This window comes from Physeter macrocephalus, chromosome 1 (assembly GCF_002837175.3).
Source record: "Physeter macrocephalus isolate SW-GA chromosome 1, ASM283717v5, whole genome shotgun sequence".
Classification (NCBI taxonomy): Eukaryota; Metazoa; Chordata; class Mammalia; order Artiodactyla; family Physeteridae; genus Physeter; species Physeter macrocephalus.
In genome coordinates, this window is record NC_041214.2 from 61,448,836 (window position 1) to 61,471,266 (window position 22,431).

The following is a 22,431-nucleotide window of genomic DNA, read 5'->3' on the forward strand; positions in this document are numbered from 1 at the left end:
CATGGCCGCTGAGCCTGCGCGTCCGGAGCCTGTGCTCCGCAACGGGAGAGGCCACAACAGTGAGAGGCCCGCATACCGCAAAAAAAAAATAATAATAAAAAATTTAAAAAAAAGAATGCACATGGGGTTGGAACAACAGGGAAAAGCAAAATTCATAAGAATACAAAGTCTCATAAGATTAAAACCTGACCCATTCAGATAGAAATAGAGAAATGATAATTTTAGTTGTATATTTTTCAAAATTACAATTAGTTGTGCTATGTTTTTAGAATCAACAATCTAAATAATTTCAGATATATCTGTTACAATCCTGGGCCTTGGGTACCAAAATTTGAGGGATATCTGTAAAACACACAGTTTTTTAGAACAGTTCATTGCTATATGATTATTTACTCAATTTATGGGTTTAGTTCTGAGAAATTAATTTACAGCCATCCCAAATTTGAATGTAATAACTTGGTATACCAAATTTGCCATTCCAGAAACTAACACATTATGATACCAAATTACTTCTTGATTTCATGAAACTTCCTTTCCCAGTACTTTATATTATCTCATCACCATATCTAGCATGCAGATAGTAAAATCATCACCCGTTTTACAAATGAATACATTTAAATATAGACATAGAGAGGACAGGGATTCTGGATTTTAAAAGATAAGAAGAATGGTCAAAAAAATCAAAGAGGCTGGATTGATATCTCCTTTCACCCAAATTTAATGCTCTAGAGTCTGTGGTAATTTTCCTCTAGCCAGTAACCTAAGAAGTGCCTGGGTTTAGCAAGATTCCACTAGATTTGAGAACCTAGCTCAATATTTTGGTAGAAGAAAGAGAGCATTTGAGGATTTTGGGGGTGTCCTTTGCTAACTGAAAAATACGATTGAGCTTTTTCTTCCTTTCGAAATACAAAGCTCTCATGATGCAGTACTGAATGTAAATGGAACATTTAGAAATGGAGTCACAGGCAATGCAATTTAGACAATGCTGGGTGTCTGTAAGGTGCCCTCTGGCCTTCTTGTTGGTGTGTGTCCAGTACAGCCTCCCTCACCTCAAGAGCTCGGCTTCACCTCAGAAACTAGGCCATCTGCCACTTTCTCCTTCACTCTCCTTACAAAGCTACATAATCACCAACTTGACATTTTAATTAAACAGATAGCACCCTGTCGCAGGCGGCAATTTGTGAGGCTTACAAATTCCTGATTGTAAAGGACGTTGCAATCTTCCAATGAAAGGGGCTCATGAATTAATAGATAATATTATTATTGTTTTTCATCCTGCAGTTTCAGCTCACCCGATTCCTTCTTGTTGGCCATTCTACACTTTTTAAAACCAAGAATAGATGGCCAATTCAGATAATACCACCTAATTTAAAGACACTATAAGTTACTCCTGACAAATGTACAGTTTTAGCCATGGCACCTCCTCTGTGGCAGCTTTATACTACAGCATTAATAAAATTAATTTCTCTTTCATAAGGATTTAGAGTTTTAATTTATGATAACTGTTTGTTCACTGCAGGCAGAAAGATTAAAAATGAGTAAACCAATATACCAACTAAACTGCAAGTCTAGCTTTATTTTCTTTTGGGGAGGGGCAATAGGAGAGGGCTTTAAAAACAGCTTGATGTTATCTGGAATGGTGTTCTCATAGGTTCTACTACTAAAGGCTTACCTTTTGTTTTCAGTAAATAGTCACTGCTAAGATTTACATGTTCTATTAACTAGTAAATTATTTATCCGTTGTTAAGTGGAGCAATCAGAATAAGAAAAATCAATATTAATGATTTTCCTTACTAACAACTGCACCCTAATAAATGATACAGATTTACAGTTATTTAAAGAATCACAGTAGCTTATCTGAATCTTATTTGAACACTAGTAATTAAGAACACTTGGTCATTTACTTGTGTGACTTAGGCAAGTTATGCCACCTCTCTGGGCCTCAGTTTCCTCATCTCTAAAATCAAAATAATAATGTTACCCACTTTGTTTGGTGACTGTAATGATTAAATGAGTTAATCTACGTAAAGTTCTTAGTACAATGCCTAGCACATAGCAAGTGCTCAAGAAATGTTAACTGTAAAATTATTATATTAGTAATAGTTGTCATCATGGCAATAATGTTGCAAAACAAAACAGAAAACCTTTTCACTCAGGCAGAGTCCACATCATCTTCTGAATATTAAAGGTAAGGAATCACCAGAGGTGCTAAGTGACCCGAGGTCACAGCAGTAGCTGTTTGTAGATTCCGAAGACTTACAGGTCTTGCAGTTTTGACATCAGTGATGTGTGCATTAAAGCAGATGGAGTAGAAGTTTGAGGATGATCTACCTTTTCTTTTTTTTAAACTAAAGGATCAGAAATTATATTTCTTTGCTGATATTTCTCCCCAAAAAGCAGACCAAAGAAAACTTCCGTATGGAATTTAAGATAGAAGTAATGGAACAAAGAAGATTTTCAGAATGTCCCAAAGGTTTTACTGCAAGATTCCAGCATACTGCCCTTCACCACTGCCCTCTGGTGTGGCGCCCAGGAAGCGTATATGAATGTGAGAGAAGGAATCCAGTCTTTGGGACCCACAAAAAGATATCACACTGAAAGACAGCCAGACTAGTCATCTACTGGTTAGAATCTTCTCAGATCATCTGTCCTTAGCTGAAACTCTACACCAAATTCAATTCATTCCATTCTGGCAGAAAAAAAAAAAAAACAAAAAAAGGAGAGAAAAAGAAATAGTGGGGATGTTATTTGTATATGTACTTGTGTTACTGAAGTTTTAATTACCTTCTATTATTCATAAATGTCTAGTAGTAGTCAGGGTAATGGCGCAAGTACTTTAAGTTAAACTCTCAAATCAGCTAATGTAAACTAAGATGATGAGATAATTTTCAGTTACTTGTAAACGTGATTTTACCTTGAAGCTGTTGGGCTTGGTCTTGCAGCTCTACACAAGAAAAGTGTACTGAAAACCCAATCAGCCGGATCTCTCTCATCAGATATTTTGGTTATGTGAACTTATTTTTCCCCTGTTCTCTGCTTTAAGCAAAATAAGACCATTTCTCACACTTACGAGTCAGCCTCTCATCACTGTGTAACCACCACTGAAGTTTAGAATCACAGAACACCAGTCACTGAAGAAAGATTCAGTCATGTTCATTACCCTTATTTTCCTGATTTCATTTTGGCAGAAAATGGCTAGCATATTTTCATAAAGACAAGCGAACCAAAAAAGTCAGTTCAACTTTTATCCTCTGTTCATCCCCTGAAATACTGTTCCATTTTGCCCCATTTTTTTCTCCCTGATTGTTGGCCAAAACTCTGGTCATAGATAGTAGGATTTACCTGCCTCAGGAATAATAAATTTTGCACAATGTAATGTTGTTCTTCTAATGTTTGTTAATTTGTTGCTATGGTAATGTATTTCTTGGTAATGTCAAGAAACAATATCCAAATTATTAAAGAACTGCTCAAGTGGAAAAGAACTGAAAGGCATATATTTTCTGACTTTTTCACATAATTGAGACCAAGTCTTTGATTTGTTATTTAGTAGCAGATGGAGGAATAATTTTCTCCTTGATAACAGGACACAGTTTTATTTTCTTAATGGCACACTAGTGCTATTTTTTGAAATGATGTAATGGCTATGCTCTTCTACTATAGCACATCAGTTAATGAATGAAAAATGAAAAACATTTCTACATGTACTTCATGAAGGCAACTTCAATATACAAGAAGTGTCAGTTTCTTGTAAGTAAAGTTGCTATAGAGCTACATAATAACTGTGTCATAAATATAGAATTCTGTCTCTTAAGATTCTTAGAGCCTGAAAAATGATCCCCGAAGAGTAAAAAGAGGTCAGAAATAGATACGATTTCTAGTTTTAGTTAACATGAAAAAGCATATTTAGATATTTTTTAATTGGCTTAAAATAATATATAGCACCAATTACAGAAAGAGAAACATATAACCATTGCTAAGGAGAAAGGGAAAAGTGCAAGAATAACAGTGAATAACAAATATATGAGAGCGAAAAAGACATTTTATATCCCAGTGGCATAACAATGGGAATACAGAGAGAACTGGACTGTTGTTAAGTGAAATGTTTGAGTATTATTTCAAAGTGAGTAAAATTGATTAAAGAACCTGAATTTTTAATATGTTTGCCACCAATTTGAGGAAATATAAGAGGTTTGGGGGAAATTTCAGGGAAAATGGAAGGTCCAGATCAATGGAAAAACCAGTATGGAGTTTAAGGCTTGTTTGTGCCAAATCTGCAATGATAGCTCTATTAGGAATGATATTCCAAAATTAGGGCTAACTTTCTCGTTCATGTCCTATAAGCATGTATTCGTGTGTACCATTAGATTTACTTTTCTAAGATCTGCAATCTATGTAGACACCCTTACCTTGGGAGAGAATTTGTCTTAAGTGACTGTTAGCCATAAAAAAATGTGCATAGGACTATGACAGAATTCCTAGGGTGTCATTTATCTCTCCTCTAATTGGAAAAGTTGGTGTTTATAATTTGTTGTTATTGTTGTTTTATACAAAGGTATTTACATTTAAAGACTTTAAGCATTTCTTTCATTCAGCTCTTCAGGTCAAAACACAAGCAGTCAGGAGATTCATCCATCTAATTCATCCTACACCTCCGATCTGAGTGAGTCACACGATGGCTTGGCTCTCTTGAGGAACAGAACTTTTTATTCACGTTCGGATTCTGGAATATCATCCCTGGTAAATATTTTTGATTAGCCCTTTACCTAATGATAAGTTTAAAAATGTGTTTTACCTTGGATTTAACACTTTTTAATAAGTGTATAATTATAATACACTTTTAATAAGTGTATAAACTTTATATACTTATTAAATAAGTGTATTTTAATAAGTGTATAAACTTTTAATAAGTGTATTAAACCTATCCTTGTAATTGGGGGGAAAATAAAAGGTTGGTACTCTCAGTCCCAAATCAAAGAGGCAAGGGAAAGAATCTGAGGTGGAGGAAGGAAGACAAAAGAGACCAAGATGAGTAGAAAAGATAATGACCAGAGAAACAAAAATGGCGTCCCTTCCTTTCCCCCACTGAGTTCAAATTCTGTCCCTAGCCTAAGATTTATCTCCTTTCTTTCTGGAATGTCCTTTGGCCCCAAGATAAAATTTTCTCCTCCTAAACTCACCACTTCCAAGACTTTTCTCTAACACATCTAAGTGGAATCATCCAGGCTTTTTCTCCTTTCCTTCATTCAAAATTGTTCCACTCATCCCACTGGATCAAAATGAGTTATTTATATGTCTGCCTCCCAAATTACAGAAAATGAGTTTTTCAAGCACAAACGCCATATTTTATTTAACTTCGTATCCTCAGTGTCTGACAGAGTGTCTGACACATAGCAAGGGTACAATATATATTTTTGAATAAATGAATGGATTGAAATTCAAAATATTAAAAAATATTTATTGAACGAATGGATTAATCAATTGGTCCATCAGAATTAAAAAAGAAAAAAGAACAGGGTAAGACACAAATATTCACTATTCCTTTAAGAAGAAACAACGGTCGCAGAACTGCAACACACTGACAGCCTTACGTAGATATAAACATAGAAATGCAAAGGCTCATTTTCCTACAATGTCAGAAATCCCAAAATCAACCTCATAACTCCTTTCAAAAACAGACAGGGACTGGTGGTGCAGTGGTTAAGAATCTGCCTGCCAATGCAGGGGACACGGGTTCGAGCTCTGGTCCGGGAAGATCCCACATACCTCGGAGCAACTAAGCCCGTGCACCACAACTACTTAGCCTGCATGCCACAACTACTGAAGCCCGTGTGCCTAGAGCCCGTGCTCCGCAACAAGAGAAGCCATCGCAATGAGAAGCCCACGCACCGCAACGAAGACTAGCCCCAGCTCACCGCAACTAGAGAAAGCCCGCGCGCAGCAACAAAGACCCAGCGCAGCCAAAAAAAAATAAATAAAATAAATAAATTTTAAAAATGGAGGAGGCAGCATTTGCAATGAATATTAAAGGATGGATGCAATTTTAAAAATAAAATAAGATAAATAAAATAAATAAAAAAGACACGTTTTTGTACAAAATTAGATGTCAATTGAAAAATGGAAACTTTATTCTCAAATACAGCTTTAGCTTAGATTCTTTGTTTCCCAGCAAGAGTCTCATGAAAGAGCACCAAAAGATAAATGGGGTGTGGCAACTACAGGAAATTTAACTTCTAAGAAATTTTTATTCTATGATAGGAGCAAGCAAAAAATTCCAAAAGCACATAACAGGTTGGGAAAGAACCTTCCATAAACATGTCAACTGAACAACCAAGAATGGGCCAGAGACTACATTTTTCAATAATCTGAAATGTATTTGTGCTTCTTGTTTTTTTAAACTATAGTTCTGAAGAGTGAGTGAATTCCTTGAAAGTATGTTAGCCAATCCTCAAATTATCTCAAAGAATTGCTCAAGAATTAATTCATTTTTTAATGTTGCTCTTAATAAGGGAGAGAGCTTTTGTTATTTTTAAAATGAAGATATTGAAATATTTATGGAACAACTAAGGTCATTCAGTGATGAAGTAATGAAATAAAAGATCAAAGCTAACTGATTATTAAAAAGCCACCTCTTCCCAATTTATTTTGAGGTAGCTTCTCCCAAATTCTGCTTTACAGGATGCACTAGTCCCATGTGCTGCTCTAAGAATAAAAGGTTCTATGGTTTAAAAGTCCAGGGGAACACTTTGTAGTACAGACTCACAATATATGCTAAGATACTAAAGGCTCAGAGAAGTCCTGTAGTAAGAGAAATGCTTAGTTCGGTTTAATCCAGAGCCTCATAAGCTTATTTAATGGTGGAAATGTTTTTCATGTTAGTATTAGTCACATAAATGTACAGCTCAAGCAAAGCATGAACTATGCAAAATGCTGCTCTGTGAAATGAATGCAGTTGTTCCAAATATTGTAATGACATTTCTTCAAATCAAATATTCCGGGTTCATTTATATATGTGCATAACACTGGCTAACAGAAGAATGAATCTATGGCGTATGTATTTAACATAATATTCCTTTCTGAGTAATATGCCTTTTTGTTTGTGTTAACCTTGAAACTACCATAAGCTATGTAAAATACAGGAATTTTGATTGATTACAACCTCAGTAATAGTAAACAACATAAAATTGCCCTAGATGTGATCTTGGCACATATTCTGGTCAGTAATATACTGTCCAGAAAAGGAAGATGACTAGACCTGAAATATTTCATTTAATACTGGCTACACATTTTAAGAGCAATGTCAATAAAATGGAACTCTTCCCAAGGAGAACGTTTTCCCTGGATATTTAATAATTTGTAAACCATGATCTGTGAGTAATAACTAAATGACAAAGAAGATGACAACTATTACCACACACTTAAAATAGTAGTCACATGTGGAGGGATTCTTCTGTGTAGCCTCAAAAGGCAGAACTTGTACAACTGGACTAACTTAGAGGGATTACTTGGGGTCCATATAATGAAAAGCCATTAACAATTACAACTCTTCTAAAATGGAATGAGATTCTTTATGAGCTAGTCAATAAATATTAAAGGACAGTTTATCAGAGGTGGTGTAAAGTGGATTCATGAATGGGTAATATATTTCTTTCTGCTGTCATTTGTCATCAAACATAAATCAGTTGCAGGTGTTGGAGATGCAAAGTTGAATAATACATAATTTAGATTGGACTAAGATAACGTTTATGAGCACACCATTAGGTAATTGGAGTTCAATTTGGCTGAATGTTTGGGATGGGTTCGTATTACTTGCACCCATAAAAGTTAAGTGAACTATATATTGCCAGATGATATTTCTCTTCTCTCTTATTTTAAAGCTTCCATCAGATTCTTTTAAGTACCTTACTTGGCACAAGGTAGAACGAAATGACATCCAAGGAAGTCAACTGCGTTGCCCAAGAGTAAGAGAAGGTAAAGGAACAGAAGCGTGTGGTCTTTGCGTACATGCTTCTAGTGGATGTTTTTTGAGGATCACAAGACATTACTTGGGGATTAAAAACCTGTATTACTTGGAGGTAGAAAAATTTCCCATTTCAAGACCATAGAGTTGTTAATATAGTGAAGCCACCTTTAAAAGTATATTCTTATAGCTGATAATATAAATAATAAATGTTCAGTATTAAATATTGGAAAATAGAGAAAGAAGAACCTGTAATTCAATTATCCAGAAATAGTCACTGTGACCTTTATTTCCAGTTAGTCTTTTTTTGAAAAGCATGTATATATTCTTTACAAAATTATGTGAACAATTGTGTTTCTTGAGTTTTTTCACTTTATATTGGGAGCCTTTCTTTCAGCCATGTTATTAAACATTACCCCAAACAAGTTTTTTAAAAGTAGCAGATCTTTCCATCATAAGGATATTATTAACTTTACTTAACCAATGATCTTTGTTGGAATTTCATGGTCATGAATAACACTGTCACTTCAGTGGATGACTTTAAGCTGATTAATCCTACATCAGTTTTTTAAAAAGCGTAAAAAATAATCTAAATAGGGCTTCCCTGGTGGCGCAGTGGTTGAGGGTCCGCCTGCTGATGCGCGGGACGCGGGTTCGTGCCCCGTTCCGGGAAGATCCCACATGCCGCAGAGCGGCTGGGCCCGTGAGCCATGGCCGCTGAGCCTGTGCGTCCGGAGCCTGTGCTCCGCAACGGGAGAGGCCACGGCAGTGAGAGGCCCGCGTACCGCAAAAAAAAAAAAAAAATCTAAATAAACCAGGCAGTCTCATTAGTATGTTCACTAAGCATTCTAAATTTGGTAAAATAACCAATGTTTTACTATTCCTTTTTCATCCTATCAGATTTTACAAGTGTACTGGCGTGACAGTATGAAAAATTTTTTATCTGCAGCCCCAATTTACATAATGTTTGATTTCTATAAGTAGCTTCAATAGATAAGTTGTGTAAGGACAGAGAGTGTGCGTTTCTCGTCTCTTTTGCATCCCCCATAAGCTGATGAAATAATATTAGACATAATTCCTGCTGCAGTGAGTATTCTTTACAAAACATCAAGTATCTTGGCTACCTTAGATCTGTATTTGCAGACTTGCAGATACATTGTCTATCGTACAATTGTAATATTGATTTAAGAAAAGTTGCTTTAGATATACTCATCTGCCCATTTCCCCACTCCATTGCATTACTTTACCCATCAATGTCTTTCTTCTTTCACTCAAATTCAATTGACAAAGGGTGATTAAAATAACATCATTTTCTTTCTTATGTTTTAACTCTGCCATATCTATTTGCAGCTAAGCACTGGCTTATATAAGAAAACATTATTTTATATTATAATGATTTATATTATATTAATTTATTTTATAATAATAAAATATTATAAAATAGTACTATTAGAGGTAAATCAGAACTTCCCTTTGGAGAGCTTAGAATATTTTTCAAAGAGCAAGAAATTATGGGGAATTAGTGACATGTACACACTTCTATTTTAAAAATAGATACAGGGGCCTACTGTAAAAAAATTTTTTTAGTGAATAAATAAATAAGTAATAAAAAAGAAATTATGGGGAATTAGGAAGGAAGGACACCAGAGGCCGTGGAGGCCATGTGTGTCACAGGTATAGAGTTCATCAGCAAAAGAAAGAGAAAGGGTTACATCAGGGGCTAACGAAGGCAGGGTTTAATTGGCTCTTAAACGTCAGTGTACGGACAAATTACCTGGAAGTGTGTGGAAAACACAGATTCCCAGGCAGCACGCCCAAATAATCTGATATAGTTAGTCTGGAGTGGGGCCCTGGAATCTGCACTTGTTAAAATTATCACAGGCAATTCTGTTGCAGATGATCTGAGGGCCATGCTATGGGAAACACTGGTTTAGGGGGCTTGGGGAGAGGCAGGAAAGGGAGAAATTTGAATAGGAAGTGAAAACTTGAGAAAGTAAGGGTGTTGGCATTTATGCTCACGCGTGCACGTGTGTGTGTGTGTCTGTGTAAGTGTGTGTGAGGGGAGTGGTTGATAATCTTGGCAAGCACAATGAGGCAAAAAGAAATTGTCTTTGGAGGACAGGTGGAGAGTTGAGGTTTAGAGAGAACTGTAGAACTGAAGAAACTGGAAGAGATGACAGAAGAATAAAATCTAGGAGTAAACTGAAAATGAGCATGTATAAGAGTCCTGTGGTCTCCCTCCTTCCCTGATTTAAGCAGCCAAGTCATGCCCTGAGGTCGTCACTCAGCAAACCGAGCCTTCATGATGACCATGCTGGCCATTTACGCAGAGGCTATCATTGCTCTGCAGAGATAAGGCACATTTTGCTTCTACAAATCATTAACAACACCCATTCTCTCGCAAGAGGTAAAAAGAATGGAGCATGATCTAGGGGATGCAAAACAGTGGAAAATGCCATCACCTCAAACCGTGAAGAAAATAGATGTCCTTTGTTTGTTGCCCTAAATTTTGTTGAAGTGTTTGGTTTTTTTGCTTATTTTTTTTGTGTGTGTGAGATGGAGAACAAGTGCACTTCAGAAGCATTCTGATAAGAATGACCCTCTTTCTAGATTAGATCCTGAAACACCCATAAGACTACTTCAGTTGATCTCAGTTGCTCAAATTGTACATCCAGCAAGAGTCCCTAAGAAAAGAAAGGTTAGCTGGTGTGTGATAAACAGCAATTTCCCAAGGCTTTGATTGCCAGATAGAGACGGACTTATCTCCTCCCAATTAAACGAAGCAAAAGAGCAAACTGTTGGCAGAATTCTTTAAGAGAATAGATTCTTTCTGTTTGAAAATCCCCCAGCAAGTTAATTCAGTCACTGCTGTTAGGAGTTACAAATCCAGTGAGGGGACAAAGAACAAGCTCAGAGATGGCAGGTGAAAGCCAACATCCCTGGGCTGCCAGATGTTCCAGACTTTAGTTCTCAACTGCTAAGATATATCTTCAATTATCAACCAGGTCTGAGTTTAAAAAAAAGAATCCAATTTAATAGAACTCCTCACAGTGGAAGAGACCTTTGGCTTCTGACTTCAAAGAAATCTTTGAAAGCTGCTTTAAAAAGAAATAATTGAAAGAGCAGAAGATAGATAGAACTCAAACAAACAATACAGGGCAGAGTTTAATAACTCTGGGGCATCTATTGCACAAAGAAAGCCACCAAATTTCCGGGGGGTATTAAAAACAATAAATCCTGAGGTCTCCCCAGTCAATTAGGTGATGGTTCCAGTTTTTCCAGTTCTATAACTTTTAACTCCAATCATCCTAATCAATGAACAAGATCATTTCCTAGCACAAGGATATTTTATTTGTAAAGTGATTGGGATACTACCACCTTCAGGAGTAAGTGATTCCCTGGGTGGCAACATTACAGTTTGTTATGAGAGAAATGTCTAAAAGGACAGGTTAGATTCTTGGCTTCCACCTGTGTCTGATGAAAAAACTGATGTTTTTCTCAATAATGGAATATTTGACTGTTGCTCTTATCGCCTTCCATAAATCCTTCACAAACGGACTCATTATCTCCCATCACAGTCCAGATGAACTTGCCACAAAAGCAAAGTTTGTTCCTGATACCTTCAATATCTTTACTGTGCTCTTTTCACCTTTGAAATTAGGGGAATCATGCATTCCAGAAAAATGGAGTGCGGGGGGAAGGGATACAAATGGTTCCCATCACAGTCCAGATGAACTTGCCACAAAAGCAAAGTTTGTTCCTGATACCTTCAATATCTTTACTGTGCTCTTTTCACCTTTGAAATTAGGGGAATCATGCATTCCAGAAAAATGGAGTGGGGGGGGGGAAGGGATACAAATGGTGCCAGGTCTGACTCAAGAAATACAATATATTAGAGTTGGAAGGGAATTGAAATCATTTAGTTTAGGATTGCTGTCAGGGGCTTGGCTGGCATCAGGGCTGAATGAAGTTTGCCTGGGGTAGCATGATAAGAGTGTAGGGGTCTATGGCAATAAGAAGCCTATGTTGGTGTAAAAGTATTAGAAATCAGTATTTTTTATAAAACATTATCAACTTCAAACATAATTTCTCACCATATTCAGCCCTTGATGGGCCCTTGATGCTAGTCTTCCCCATATTTTTGCAAACGTGGAAAACTGAGGCTCAGAAAATTAAAATTAATCATCTGGAGTCACACAATTACCTGCTACTTAACTCCAGACTGGAAACAAGATATCCTTTCCCTAACCCTGGAAGTTATGTGCAAACCCGATTTGAAACACAATAAGGTTGGAAAATAGTAGGAAATGAGTTTGGAAATGGAGATTGGGATAAGATTGTAGAAAACCTTGCTTGATGAACTAGGCTTTTTCATCTTTATTTGGTAAGCAATAAGAAATCTGAAATATTTTGAATATGTCAGTCCTATGGTAAAAGCTGTGTTTTACGAGAGCTGGATGGCCATTTGTGTCATTTATGTTGAAGGAGAGAAGATTGCAAACCAGGAGATTCAAGAGAAAGTAGTTACGGTTCAGGTAGGAAGATATGAGGGTCTGGACATTGAAAGAGAAGGGATAGGTTCTCAAGGGGAAAACTGGTAGGACTAGATGGCTAATTGAATTGAGAGACAAAAGAGAGAGAAAGTCAGGAGTGACTTCATGATCCCTAAAGAGAAAATTATATGAAAATTAAAACCATTATACTGATGATTTTTCTCACTTGCCTGGGCTAGAAGTAATTTATGTAAGATTAAAAGTTAACTCTACATGTTGACTTTTCCAAACAGTTAATAGAGGTCATTCCTCCCCTTTAATCACTCTAGAAAATCATCAAATTATCTCTGAACCTCAAAATATTTGCCCAGAATTAAAGAGTCTAATAAAGAATACAGATATTATATATTTTAGCCAGGACATTTTTCCTAGCAATGTGCTAAATTGCATTTAAAAAGAAATCTATAGGTGAGAATTTAAGCTAAAGCTGACATTTGATCCTCTGTGGAAACCTAGACCATAGATAGCAAACTTGTGAACAATTTAAATTAAAATAATCTGCAACCCTATTTCTTTTCTGAGAACTGTATTCACTCTACTGTAAACTTAAAAAAAGTAAAACAGATGGAAAAGAATAAACTTGCTGATTTGTTTGCTATTTCCTCTCTCTTGTATAACTCATCGTATGATGGGAGGGCCTAGGAAGTCAGCCCATCAGAAATGCCACAAGGCTTCCTGCAGCAGGAAGAGAAACAAAGGAACTGGGTGGCTTAAATATTTAACAATCATCTCATGATTAATTTACTCTTGTCATACCTGCACATCTGATTTAGCGTTCTCAAATCAGAGGTTTCACTTTATTTTGTTTGGAAGACATGAGAGGAAAGTTATTCAGCAAATTTCAGGAAAAATGACTTTCAACAATTAGAAAGTGTACAAAGTGGTCAAGTCCTGGCATCTTTTCTGTCCCCATCTCTTCCCCAGCCCAGTTAGGCAGGCAAGCAGGAGTGTGTTAAGTCGCATAAATACATTTGTTACTGCTCACACTACGTGGGCATAAGAGTCCAATCCTGTCTCCCTCAATCCAAATATCTAGTGGAAGATTAAAACAACCGGCCAAGCATCCAGTGAGGCTGTCAATCCTGTCTTCCTAAACCTACTTCCAAGATCTCACCTTGTGATTTCTGCTCAGGACCCTCTGCGGAAGAGTTGTTCTTCAGACAGGAGTGTACCTTGTCTCCACGGAAAAGAGTCCTTGAAAAAAACAAATGGGACACATGGCTGCAAGAAAACTGGGAGGACTGCACAGTGAGAACATAAAAACAGAAGAAGAAAAAAAAGCCTATTTCCCTCATTGATTAAATTACGACACTTTTTTTTTTAAGGGTATTTGCCAGCATAAACATCAAAACTTTAAGCACATCTTTAGAACTTTCTCTGAAAATAGTGGTGTTTGGTCTCTCCATCTCTTTTTCCATCCCTTCTCTTCATCAAGACTTGCTACTTATTTTCTAATCTTTATTTTATCTTGATATTGCTGAACTTTGGAAAAAGTTTAAAAAAATTGAGAATGAAATTGGTTGTTTTTGATTTTAAAAAAGTCAAATATTGAACAATAATCCTTATCAATGAATTTATGATGCAATCTGGAATCCTTTGAACAATGCAGTAAGCCAAAAGTTTTGAAGATTTAGGGCAGCCAGTTGGGTCTGAACAGAGCTATCCTGGAACAAATCAAACTTTCACCAGTGAAGGATATGAGCTGTGGTTTCTTGGTGCTGAAAATGACTCAGCTGGCTGAGCCACTGGCATTGAAACAGTCCCTGTAGTTAGCCCGACCACTACCAATCTATGGGGCTGATCACTCAAGCTTGTAATTCCAATTGGAGCAAGTCATGTTTAAGCAGAGGACTGAAGATTTAACTGGGAAGACTAAGCCATTGGTAGCAATAAAAGAATAAATCAACTTCTTTATAGCAGAGTAAGATGTCAATATTTTTTCTTCAAAGTGATCAAATTGTATGTGAGGATTTTAGGAAATCTTCCCAAAATGAGACTTATTGGGATCTCCTGTTGCCTCTTTTCTTTCACAGATTGATCTTGTATGTTGTAGAATTATAGAATTAGGGTGTGGGAAGGAGCTTCAGGTAGGGTCTGGTCCAAACTCCTTCCTTTCAAAAAGGAAAGGAAAGTTTAGAAAGAGAAATGATTTGCCCAAGGTCACACAGCTTATTAGCAGAAGACAGGAAAATAGAATATTGTTTCCCAGTACAGTGTTTTCTTTCTAAAATTAATTTTAATTATTCTTATATAATGGATGGATACATTCTACTCTTTCAAAATTTAAACAATGCTCCTATTTATTTATTTGAAAAATTTAAACAATACACTTAAAACTTTGACCTCCACTCCCAGGATTCTTTTTCGAGGTAATCATTGCAGTGTATACATGCATTCGTTCTTTATAGATGTCATTTAAACCATGGATATATTGTAAAGGCCAATGGAACCTTGCTAATAAACTATCATAGAAAGTTTAACTGGCCTTTAGATAACTATACTGTCAGAGAATGGCTAAATAAACTTTAAACTATCACAGAAAACCTTATTGGGAAATAGTGGTCAAAAAATCCTATTTGAGAAGGTGATATTTAATGTAGAAATGATAAATATAATATCTTAATATTTCTTTGGTTTTATTTTAAATTAAGACCTTTTATACTTTGGGAAAATAAAATTTAAAGTAACAAATTTTATAATGTTTAATGTCTAAAAATATCAAGACCTTATCTTTTTAGACAAGAGATATCCATATTTCCCTAAAATAGTAAATTATTTTGCTTCAAATTAAAAAAAAATGTCATTTTATGCAATAATTTCTATTCACAGAAATTGATGGTAAAATTTTGGAAACAGAAAGTTAAGTTGACTTTTAGCAATAGAGTTTACAAGAGCAGTGCTACCACTGAGAGTGGTTTTAATTTCCTTGAGATCAAAGTTGACTGATGTTAAAAGTAAAAATAAAATACCCACTATCTCTGAAATATGCCAAGTCATCTTTATGTATGTATCCCAGGGTTTTTTTGTTTTTTTTTTTTTTTTTGCAGTACATGGGCCTCTCACTGTTGTGGCCTCTCCCGTTGCGGAGCACAGGCTCCGGACGCGCAGGCTCAGCGGCCATAGCTCACGGGCCCAGCCACTCCGCGGCATGTGGGATCCTCCCAGACCGGGGCACGAACCCGTGTCCCCGGCATCGGCAGGCAGACTCTCAACCACTGCGCCACCAGGGAAGCCCCCAGGTTATTTTTAAATAAAATCATATTTTCCATCTTTTGAATGATGGTATCTTACGCTCAAATGTATATAAATGTGATTTCTGAGTATTTCCAAGGAGGCTAAAGATAACTAATCATTTAAAGCTAAACAGAGCTTTACCTCCTCTACTTTTTACCCCTAGAAGTAATTTACCCCTAGAAGTTTTACCCCTAGAAGTTTCAGAATCTGTTTGAGGGGCTTTCCCTCTCTCCCTGACACTCCCTCCACACCAACGTTGTTTGTAATTCTAATCAGGATCCAGTCAGGATCTTCACCTTCCCTCCCTACCCTGAGAAGCTCTGCAATAATTGTGTGTTTGGATGTGTGAATATTTTAGAAGACCAAAAAACAAAATAGTAAAAACTGCTGGTTTAAATATGCAACACATCTTAAATTAATAACTTTTTAAAAGTTGATAAAGCACTTGCTTTTTCTTTTTGTTTTTCCTTCAGAATTTGAACCTTTCATTTCAGGATTTGGGGCATCCTTATCAAGTTGCAAATTTTAACAGGATTCTTAGAAGACTAATTCGAGTTGAAACCCTCGGGTTAGTGGATAATTCACTGGTGGATTTAAGTGCCGCAAGATTGCCAAGGTATCTGCTCCCTAGCATGTCCAGTTACTAAGTTAAAGTGAAGTCTTTGCTATATGGGTACGTGACCATTGTCTGTTCATATTGTGGCTCCTCTCATGTAGTCAGGTCTTAGTGAGAGTGCTAAGTGATGCCTGGGCAAGGCAAAAAGGGAAATTTATAAATCAAAATGTCACACTTTAGAGGGAAAAATCTATTCTTTTTCAAATTAATACTGTTATTATCAATTTTTAAGGGAGTAATTTGTAATCATAGGACATATTGGCAGAAAAGCCTGCTGTGTTCCTTGCATTGTCAACTGGAAATACAATTACATTATATATACATTATCATTCTAAGTTAGTGATTTTTTGTCATATTCTCTGAACACTTGTGGGGAAAGACTCTACAGGTAGTTGACAAGAGTCTTGGCTTCAGGGTCACATTCTAATGGAGGGGTAGGGGTTGCCAATCAGAACAGTGACAAAAACAAACTAAAAATTTTAAAATTTATGTGGCCTCCTTGATATTCCAAGGACCCTAAGCTCCTGAAGTTAAAGATAATCTGTCTCTTTGCTCAGGATTGCTTGAGAACTCTGTGGAGAGCTGCCCTTTGCTTCACCAGGCAGATGGGTAGCTGGAGTGAGCTCTGGTAGCCATCAGAGGGGCAGACAGAGGTTCTCAGAAGAGAATTAGGAGATGAAGGAAATCAAGCAGCCACAAGAAGGAAGGGTAAATCCCAGAGCAGGTTAAGATACATCTCTGAGCTGGGCTGAGATAGGGCAACAAAAAGAGATCATCAGGGGTGGGATAGGGAGGGTGGGAGGGAGACGCAAGAGGAAGGGGATATGGGGATATATGTATACGTATAGCTGATTCACTTTGTTATACAGCGGAAACTAACACAGCAATGTAAAGCAATTATACTCCAATAAAGATGTTAAAAAAAAAACAAACAGATCATCATAGTTGCACAGGAGAGGGAAACAGTCAGGCAGACAGAGGAAGTGTCAGAATATGCAATGGTCCCTGGGTATCTTTGGTCATTTTCAAAGCCCCTTCCCAACTTTAGACAGACTTGGATAGCATTTGATTTTACTTATGTTCTTTTCAAATGACAAATTTAAAAATACCTAAATAAAAAATTTCAGAGGAATCTTAATATCACTGCCACCTTAACTTATTCAGTTACTTGATGTTAATTTGTTCAGGTTTTTTTTTTTTTCCCCAGACTCTCTTCTAGGGATAAAATAGTGATGCATTAGTTATATTTTTCTAATACACATTTAAATAAAGGGACAATAACGACGAATTTTAACAGTAACATAGCCTACTTTGGAAACATTGAACTAGAAGACCATTAATTTGGAGTATGTGAACTTGACTTGATCCTGATCAGTAAACTTCCAAATCTTTGCTATCATATAAAAAAGGAGAGAGAGAAACTCCAATGACTGAAGAAAAGACTTGACCGAGTTTTAGTATTCTCTAGATGTATTCTTTTGGCCTTTCTTTAGAAATAGGATGTATCATATAAAATTATATAATTGCAATTCAAACTTTACAACTGTCAAATCAATGTATCAGGAGAAAAGAAAATTGATGCATGTATATTCATAGCCTCCTTCCCTTCTGCCCCAGGTGAAAAACCACACTTGGTTTGCCACTCGTCTCCCCTAATATTATCCGACTGACTAAGGATCTGTGGTAGGGTGAATCTGAGAGGCTGACAAAGTGGCAGGGTATACATTGAAAATGAGAGAATGACTAGCAGATGAGAAAACAACAGATTTCAAGGAGGACAGAGAGACAGGATCTGCTTGGGCTGGGTTTTCAATTAGAAATTGCAATAGTACTAACGTGCATCTAAAGATTATGTATAGGAACTTCCCTGGTGGCACAGTGGTTAAGAATCTGCCTGCTAATGCAGGGGACATGGGTTTGAGCCCTGGTCCGGGAAGATCCCACATACCGTGAAGCGACTAAGCCCATGTGCCACTAATACTGAGCCTGTGCTCTAGTACCCGTGAGCAACAACTACTGAGCCTGCATGCCTAGAGCCCGTGCTCTGCAACAAGAGAAGCCACCGCAATGAGAAGCCCACGCACCGCAATGAAGAGTAGCCCCCGCTCGCCGCAACTAGAGAAAGCCCGCACGCAGCAACGAAGACCCAACGCAGCCAAAAATAAAAATAAATTTATAAAAATATAAAGATTATGTATAACCTAGGAAAGAGTGGAAACCTAAAGTTATCAAAGATATGATTAAAAGACTGTAAAATATCCATATGGAGAGGGAGTGGAAGAAAACAAGAAAAATGACAATAATGGATGTGAAAAATTACAATGAAATCTGGGTGGGTTCAAACTGAATTTGTGTTTTTCATGCTGCTTTGTGGCTGTCCTTTCTCTGTTTAGCACCATATTTACCATTAGCAATAATTATTTACCAAATGTCTTTGTGGGGTATGAGGTTCATAAATAAGTACCCTGTCTCAGGGTATTAAACCCCAGCTTATAAAGGAATTTTTCCTTTAGGTAAGGTGTCAGTGATAGATTTGGAATTATTGTCTCCACTTGCGTGGTTTTATACAATTACAGTTTTAAGGCAAAAATATTAAGAAGCATTATCTGTCAGGAAAATGTATTCAACCTAAATGCCTAACGCACATTTCTTTTCCTAAGGATAGCTTTTAGTTTTCTTTGGTATAAAAAGGCCTTTTTTTTTTCCTGATTTAAAATGCTATTTCTCAATATAGAATTTAACTACAGAAAGTAGAAAGAAAGGAAAATAATTATAATCTCACTACTTAGGGGCAGTACTCTTCAGAAGTTATTATGTTTCTTTGGGTGAACTTTTATACTGCTGAGATTACCTGCAGCTCTTCACTCTTTCATTCAGGACTTATTGAGAATCCACCATGGACCAAATACAATGCCAGGTACTGAGTGTATACACTGGAAACAAAACCAGATTCCTGCCCTACACAAGCTTACAGTCTTATATATATCCTGCTTATTTTCTCTTAATATTTTAATATACATATTTCTCTTTTCTTCCCAACCACATTTGTAGAAAATATCACTGTCACACCTTTGAGGGGCTATGGTCTAGGTGAGGCATGCTAGTGTTTTGCAAGATTTAGTAGTTTACCATCCTCTTTAGGAGACAAATGACAAGATGTTTATATTTTATATCCAGCTGCAGAGTTTTAAATATGAACAAAAACCATCTCAACATCTTTGAAACAATTGCCAAAGATACCTCAGATACAGCATTTATCCTTGGCTGAAAACCATATTGAGACTCTGGCTGGGCTCTCCAGTTTACGGTGCACGCCATTGGAATCCCTTATGCTCAAGAGGAACCCTTGTGAGTTTCACCAAAACTACCGGAAACGGTGAGGCCCCGAACGCCTTGTCACCTTTTGTACTTCATTGAATATTACACTTTTAACAGTTATTCCCCTCTGATTAAATTTGCTCAGTAAGTGTTTATCTTATTTACTATGTGTTGAACTTTTCATGCTTCTAATCTCACCTAAAGAACTTTGAACTGATTTGTGTGTGTGTGTGAGTTTAATCTTTAATACACTCTTCTCTCAGTTAATTTATGACTGCTGTACAAACTTTAGGCTCCTCCTGTAATGTAACTTTACATACACTAAGATGTTTCATTTTAGACTTTCAAATCCTATGCATTTTCTCTCATAATGTTTAATAGATACTATATCTTTAAAAAAATTTTTAAATATAGGTTCCTATCAAGGTCCATATGACCATCTATTAAATTATTTATTCTCTGGCTTTGTTTTCATCCCTTTGGGCCACAAGGGCACCATTAATTAAGTGAATACAAAAAAGTAATTGATTTGATCTACTCTAGTGGTGGAAAGAGCTGGAAAACCTGCCAAGGATAAACCATTTTTATTTCTTTGTCACTACTGGGAACATTCTTAATGATAATAATGGAATCTAAACAACCTTGGAGTGTGCACCAAGTAATATGCCCACCTATTTATCTCCAGCTAATTCCCAGCACCACTATTAGTGTACTTACAGGAATTAAAAGGGTAAGAACAAGCCATTGAGTTCTAGAACCAATATTTGCCCCCAGATGACCACAAGTCATCTCATCTCTCAGTGTGAATCTGTCATACAGAGGCTTAGATCATCTCTAGACTCCATTTCTAGTTTATGATTATAGTCCTTCCTCCACATCCAATTTCAACAAAAGACAGTTCTCATTACCTTCCTTTCTCACACTGCCATTTTCCCAAGACAGCAACTGTATTCCAGAGGCCTGTATAATATTTGACTCTTCAGCCCGTGATGAACAATGAAAATTGTCAAAGTAAAAATTCTAATCTCTGTTGGTACTACATAAATCTCATTACTGCTATTGTCTTCCCTCTGATGTAGTCTGAAAGCAAAATTTCATATTCTGTGACAATAAATTCTCAAATTGCTTTTACATAAGTGAAAACTAGCAACACAGTTGCTTTAATATTGAACTAATATTTAACCATAATAATGTTTTGAAGTTTAAAATTCTATTTCCTACAGTCAGAGGAGGTTTAGCTGGACTTTTCAACATTATTCATAAAAAAGCACACTTCTAGTCATAGAGATAATTTATTAGTATTATATTTCAGTCTGGTTAATTTATATGGGGGATTTTAGAAAACACCTTGGTCCCAACTCAGTCACTTGCCTCCCTTCAAAGAATTCTTTATAACAGTAGTGTTAGATTAATTATCTGAAATCTGATATGCCCTGATGTCTCACTATAAATCTGTCTTCAGAATTCATGATGTGGCATAGAATTATGTGGGAATGAGGGATATAATGAGGTTTTCCATTTTCCTAGTATTCACTCTGTTAGATTGAGTCGAAAGTGGATATATACTGACACTCACGCTATAAAAAGCCAGGCTGTATTGACTGAGGTAGTGCAGGGTGGCTTTAAATAGAAAGATATGGTCATTTTAAAGTATGAGGGAAGGATTTAAGTATCCACTCCTGCTAAGGAACTAAGCTGAAGTCCCAAGTTCATGCAAATTTGGGTTTAGTTATCTAGCCAAAATTCCACAAGAGGATTATAACAGCATTCATTTTGTCACTGTCATTCATTTTGTCATTTTGTCTCTGTCAAGGATTTAGGCCAAACTTTCAATGGCCCTTTACATCACGGTCAGAATTATTTAAGTATAAGCTTTTCTTGATCACTGACACCTAGAATTGTGACTGTCTTTCCCTTCCTCCTTTGTTTCAGATCCTCCAATAAGAAGACAGCACAGTTCAAAAGAGAAAGGACTTAACGATAGAGCTAATAGTATAAGTCCCAGTAGGTAGAGGGCAGCTCACTTTCTGGGACACCCACAGGCAAACTCTTCTACTATTCTTCAGAAGTCAGTGTTATCTTAGTTCACCATAGTTTGACTTTTTAAAAAGAGAGTGACTCGGAGCTCCTGCCAGCTAAGTCTGAACATTGGAGCCAGAAGACTTAGCTTTTAATCTTTGCTCAGTCACCTACAGGCTTTATGATCTTGGATAAGTTACTTAAAATGGGAGATAAAAACTAACTTGACAGAATTGTTGTGAGGATGAGATAATGTGCAGAAAGGATTTAGAGCTAAGAAAGTCATGCAGCCAATGGGAGCATTCGAGGAGGTTGGCACCATCATTAGTTGACTCAGCACATCACCTGAGAGGTTTCAGCATCTTTCAGCCTGGGCCATTGCCAGAGCCATGCACTTTCTCTGGCCTGAGCCCCCAGAACTCTCCAACCAGGAAAGCTGTCCATTTGAAAGAAAATGCTGCTTTGTAACACTGCTAGGCATACAACTACTGTTTAACTGGGTTGACATGAAAGACTGCTTCCTGAACCTGGAAGTGACTGTCTAAATTGGAAATGTGAGCTTCAAAAATGCTCTCTGTCAAGGCAAAATCACTCAGCACAAAATTATTTCCCACCCCTTCTCATAACTCCCAGCCAGAATTCTTCCTTAACTATCACTAAACAACTGGGACTTGCTTTACTTAAAAAAAAAAAAAAAAAAAAAACTTTTAACTTTATAATGTGTACATATATTG

General features: G+C 36.7%; 1 protein-coding gene and 1 long non-coding RNA gene across 3 annotated transcripts in view; one reads left to right on the forward strand and one right to left on the reverse strand.

Annotated features, from left to right (window-relative positions):
• The window catches only part of LOC102973584 (uncharacterized), a 25,147-nt gene extending 3,491 nt beyond the window's left edge, over positions 1-21,656 (forward strand). Inside the window, 7 exon segments of the mRNA XM_024124343.1 lie at positions 4,593-4,737; positions 7,875-7,968; positions 13,643-13,758; positions 16,218-16,360; positions 19,538-19,571; positions 19,573-19,736; positions 21,611-21,656. Coding sequence (XP_023980111.1) covers positions 4,593-4,737; positions 7,875-7,968; positions 13,643-13,758; positions 16,218-16,360; positions 19,538-19,571; positions 19,573-19,736; positions 21,611-21,656 — 742 coding nt within the window.
• Positions 1-22,431, reverse strand: part of LOC112065037 (uncharacterized) — a 122,912-nt gene that overhangs the window by 20,368 nt on the left and 80,113 nt on the right. For both annotated transcript variants that reach the window (XR_003680247.2, XR_002891796.2), the window contains exon 2: positions 13,625-13,704. This is a non-coding gene — a long non-coding RNA (uncharacterized lncRNA). The remainder of the gene's footprint in view (positions 1-13,624; positions 13,705-22,431) is intronic.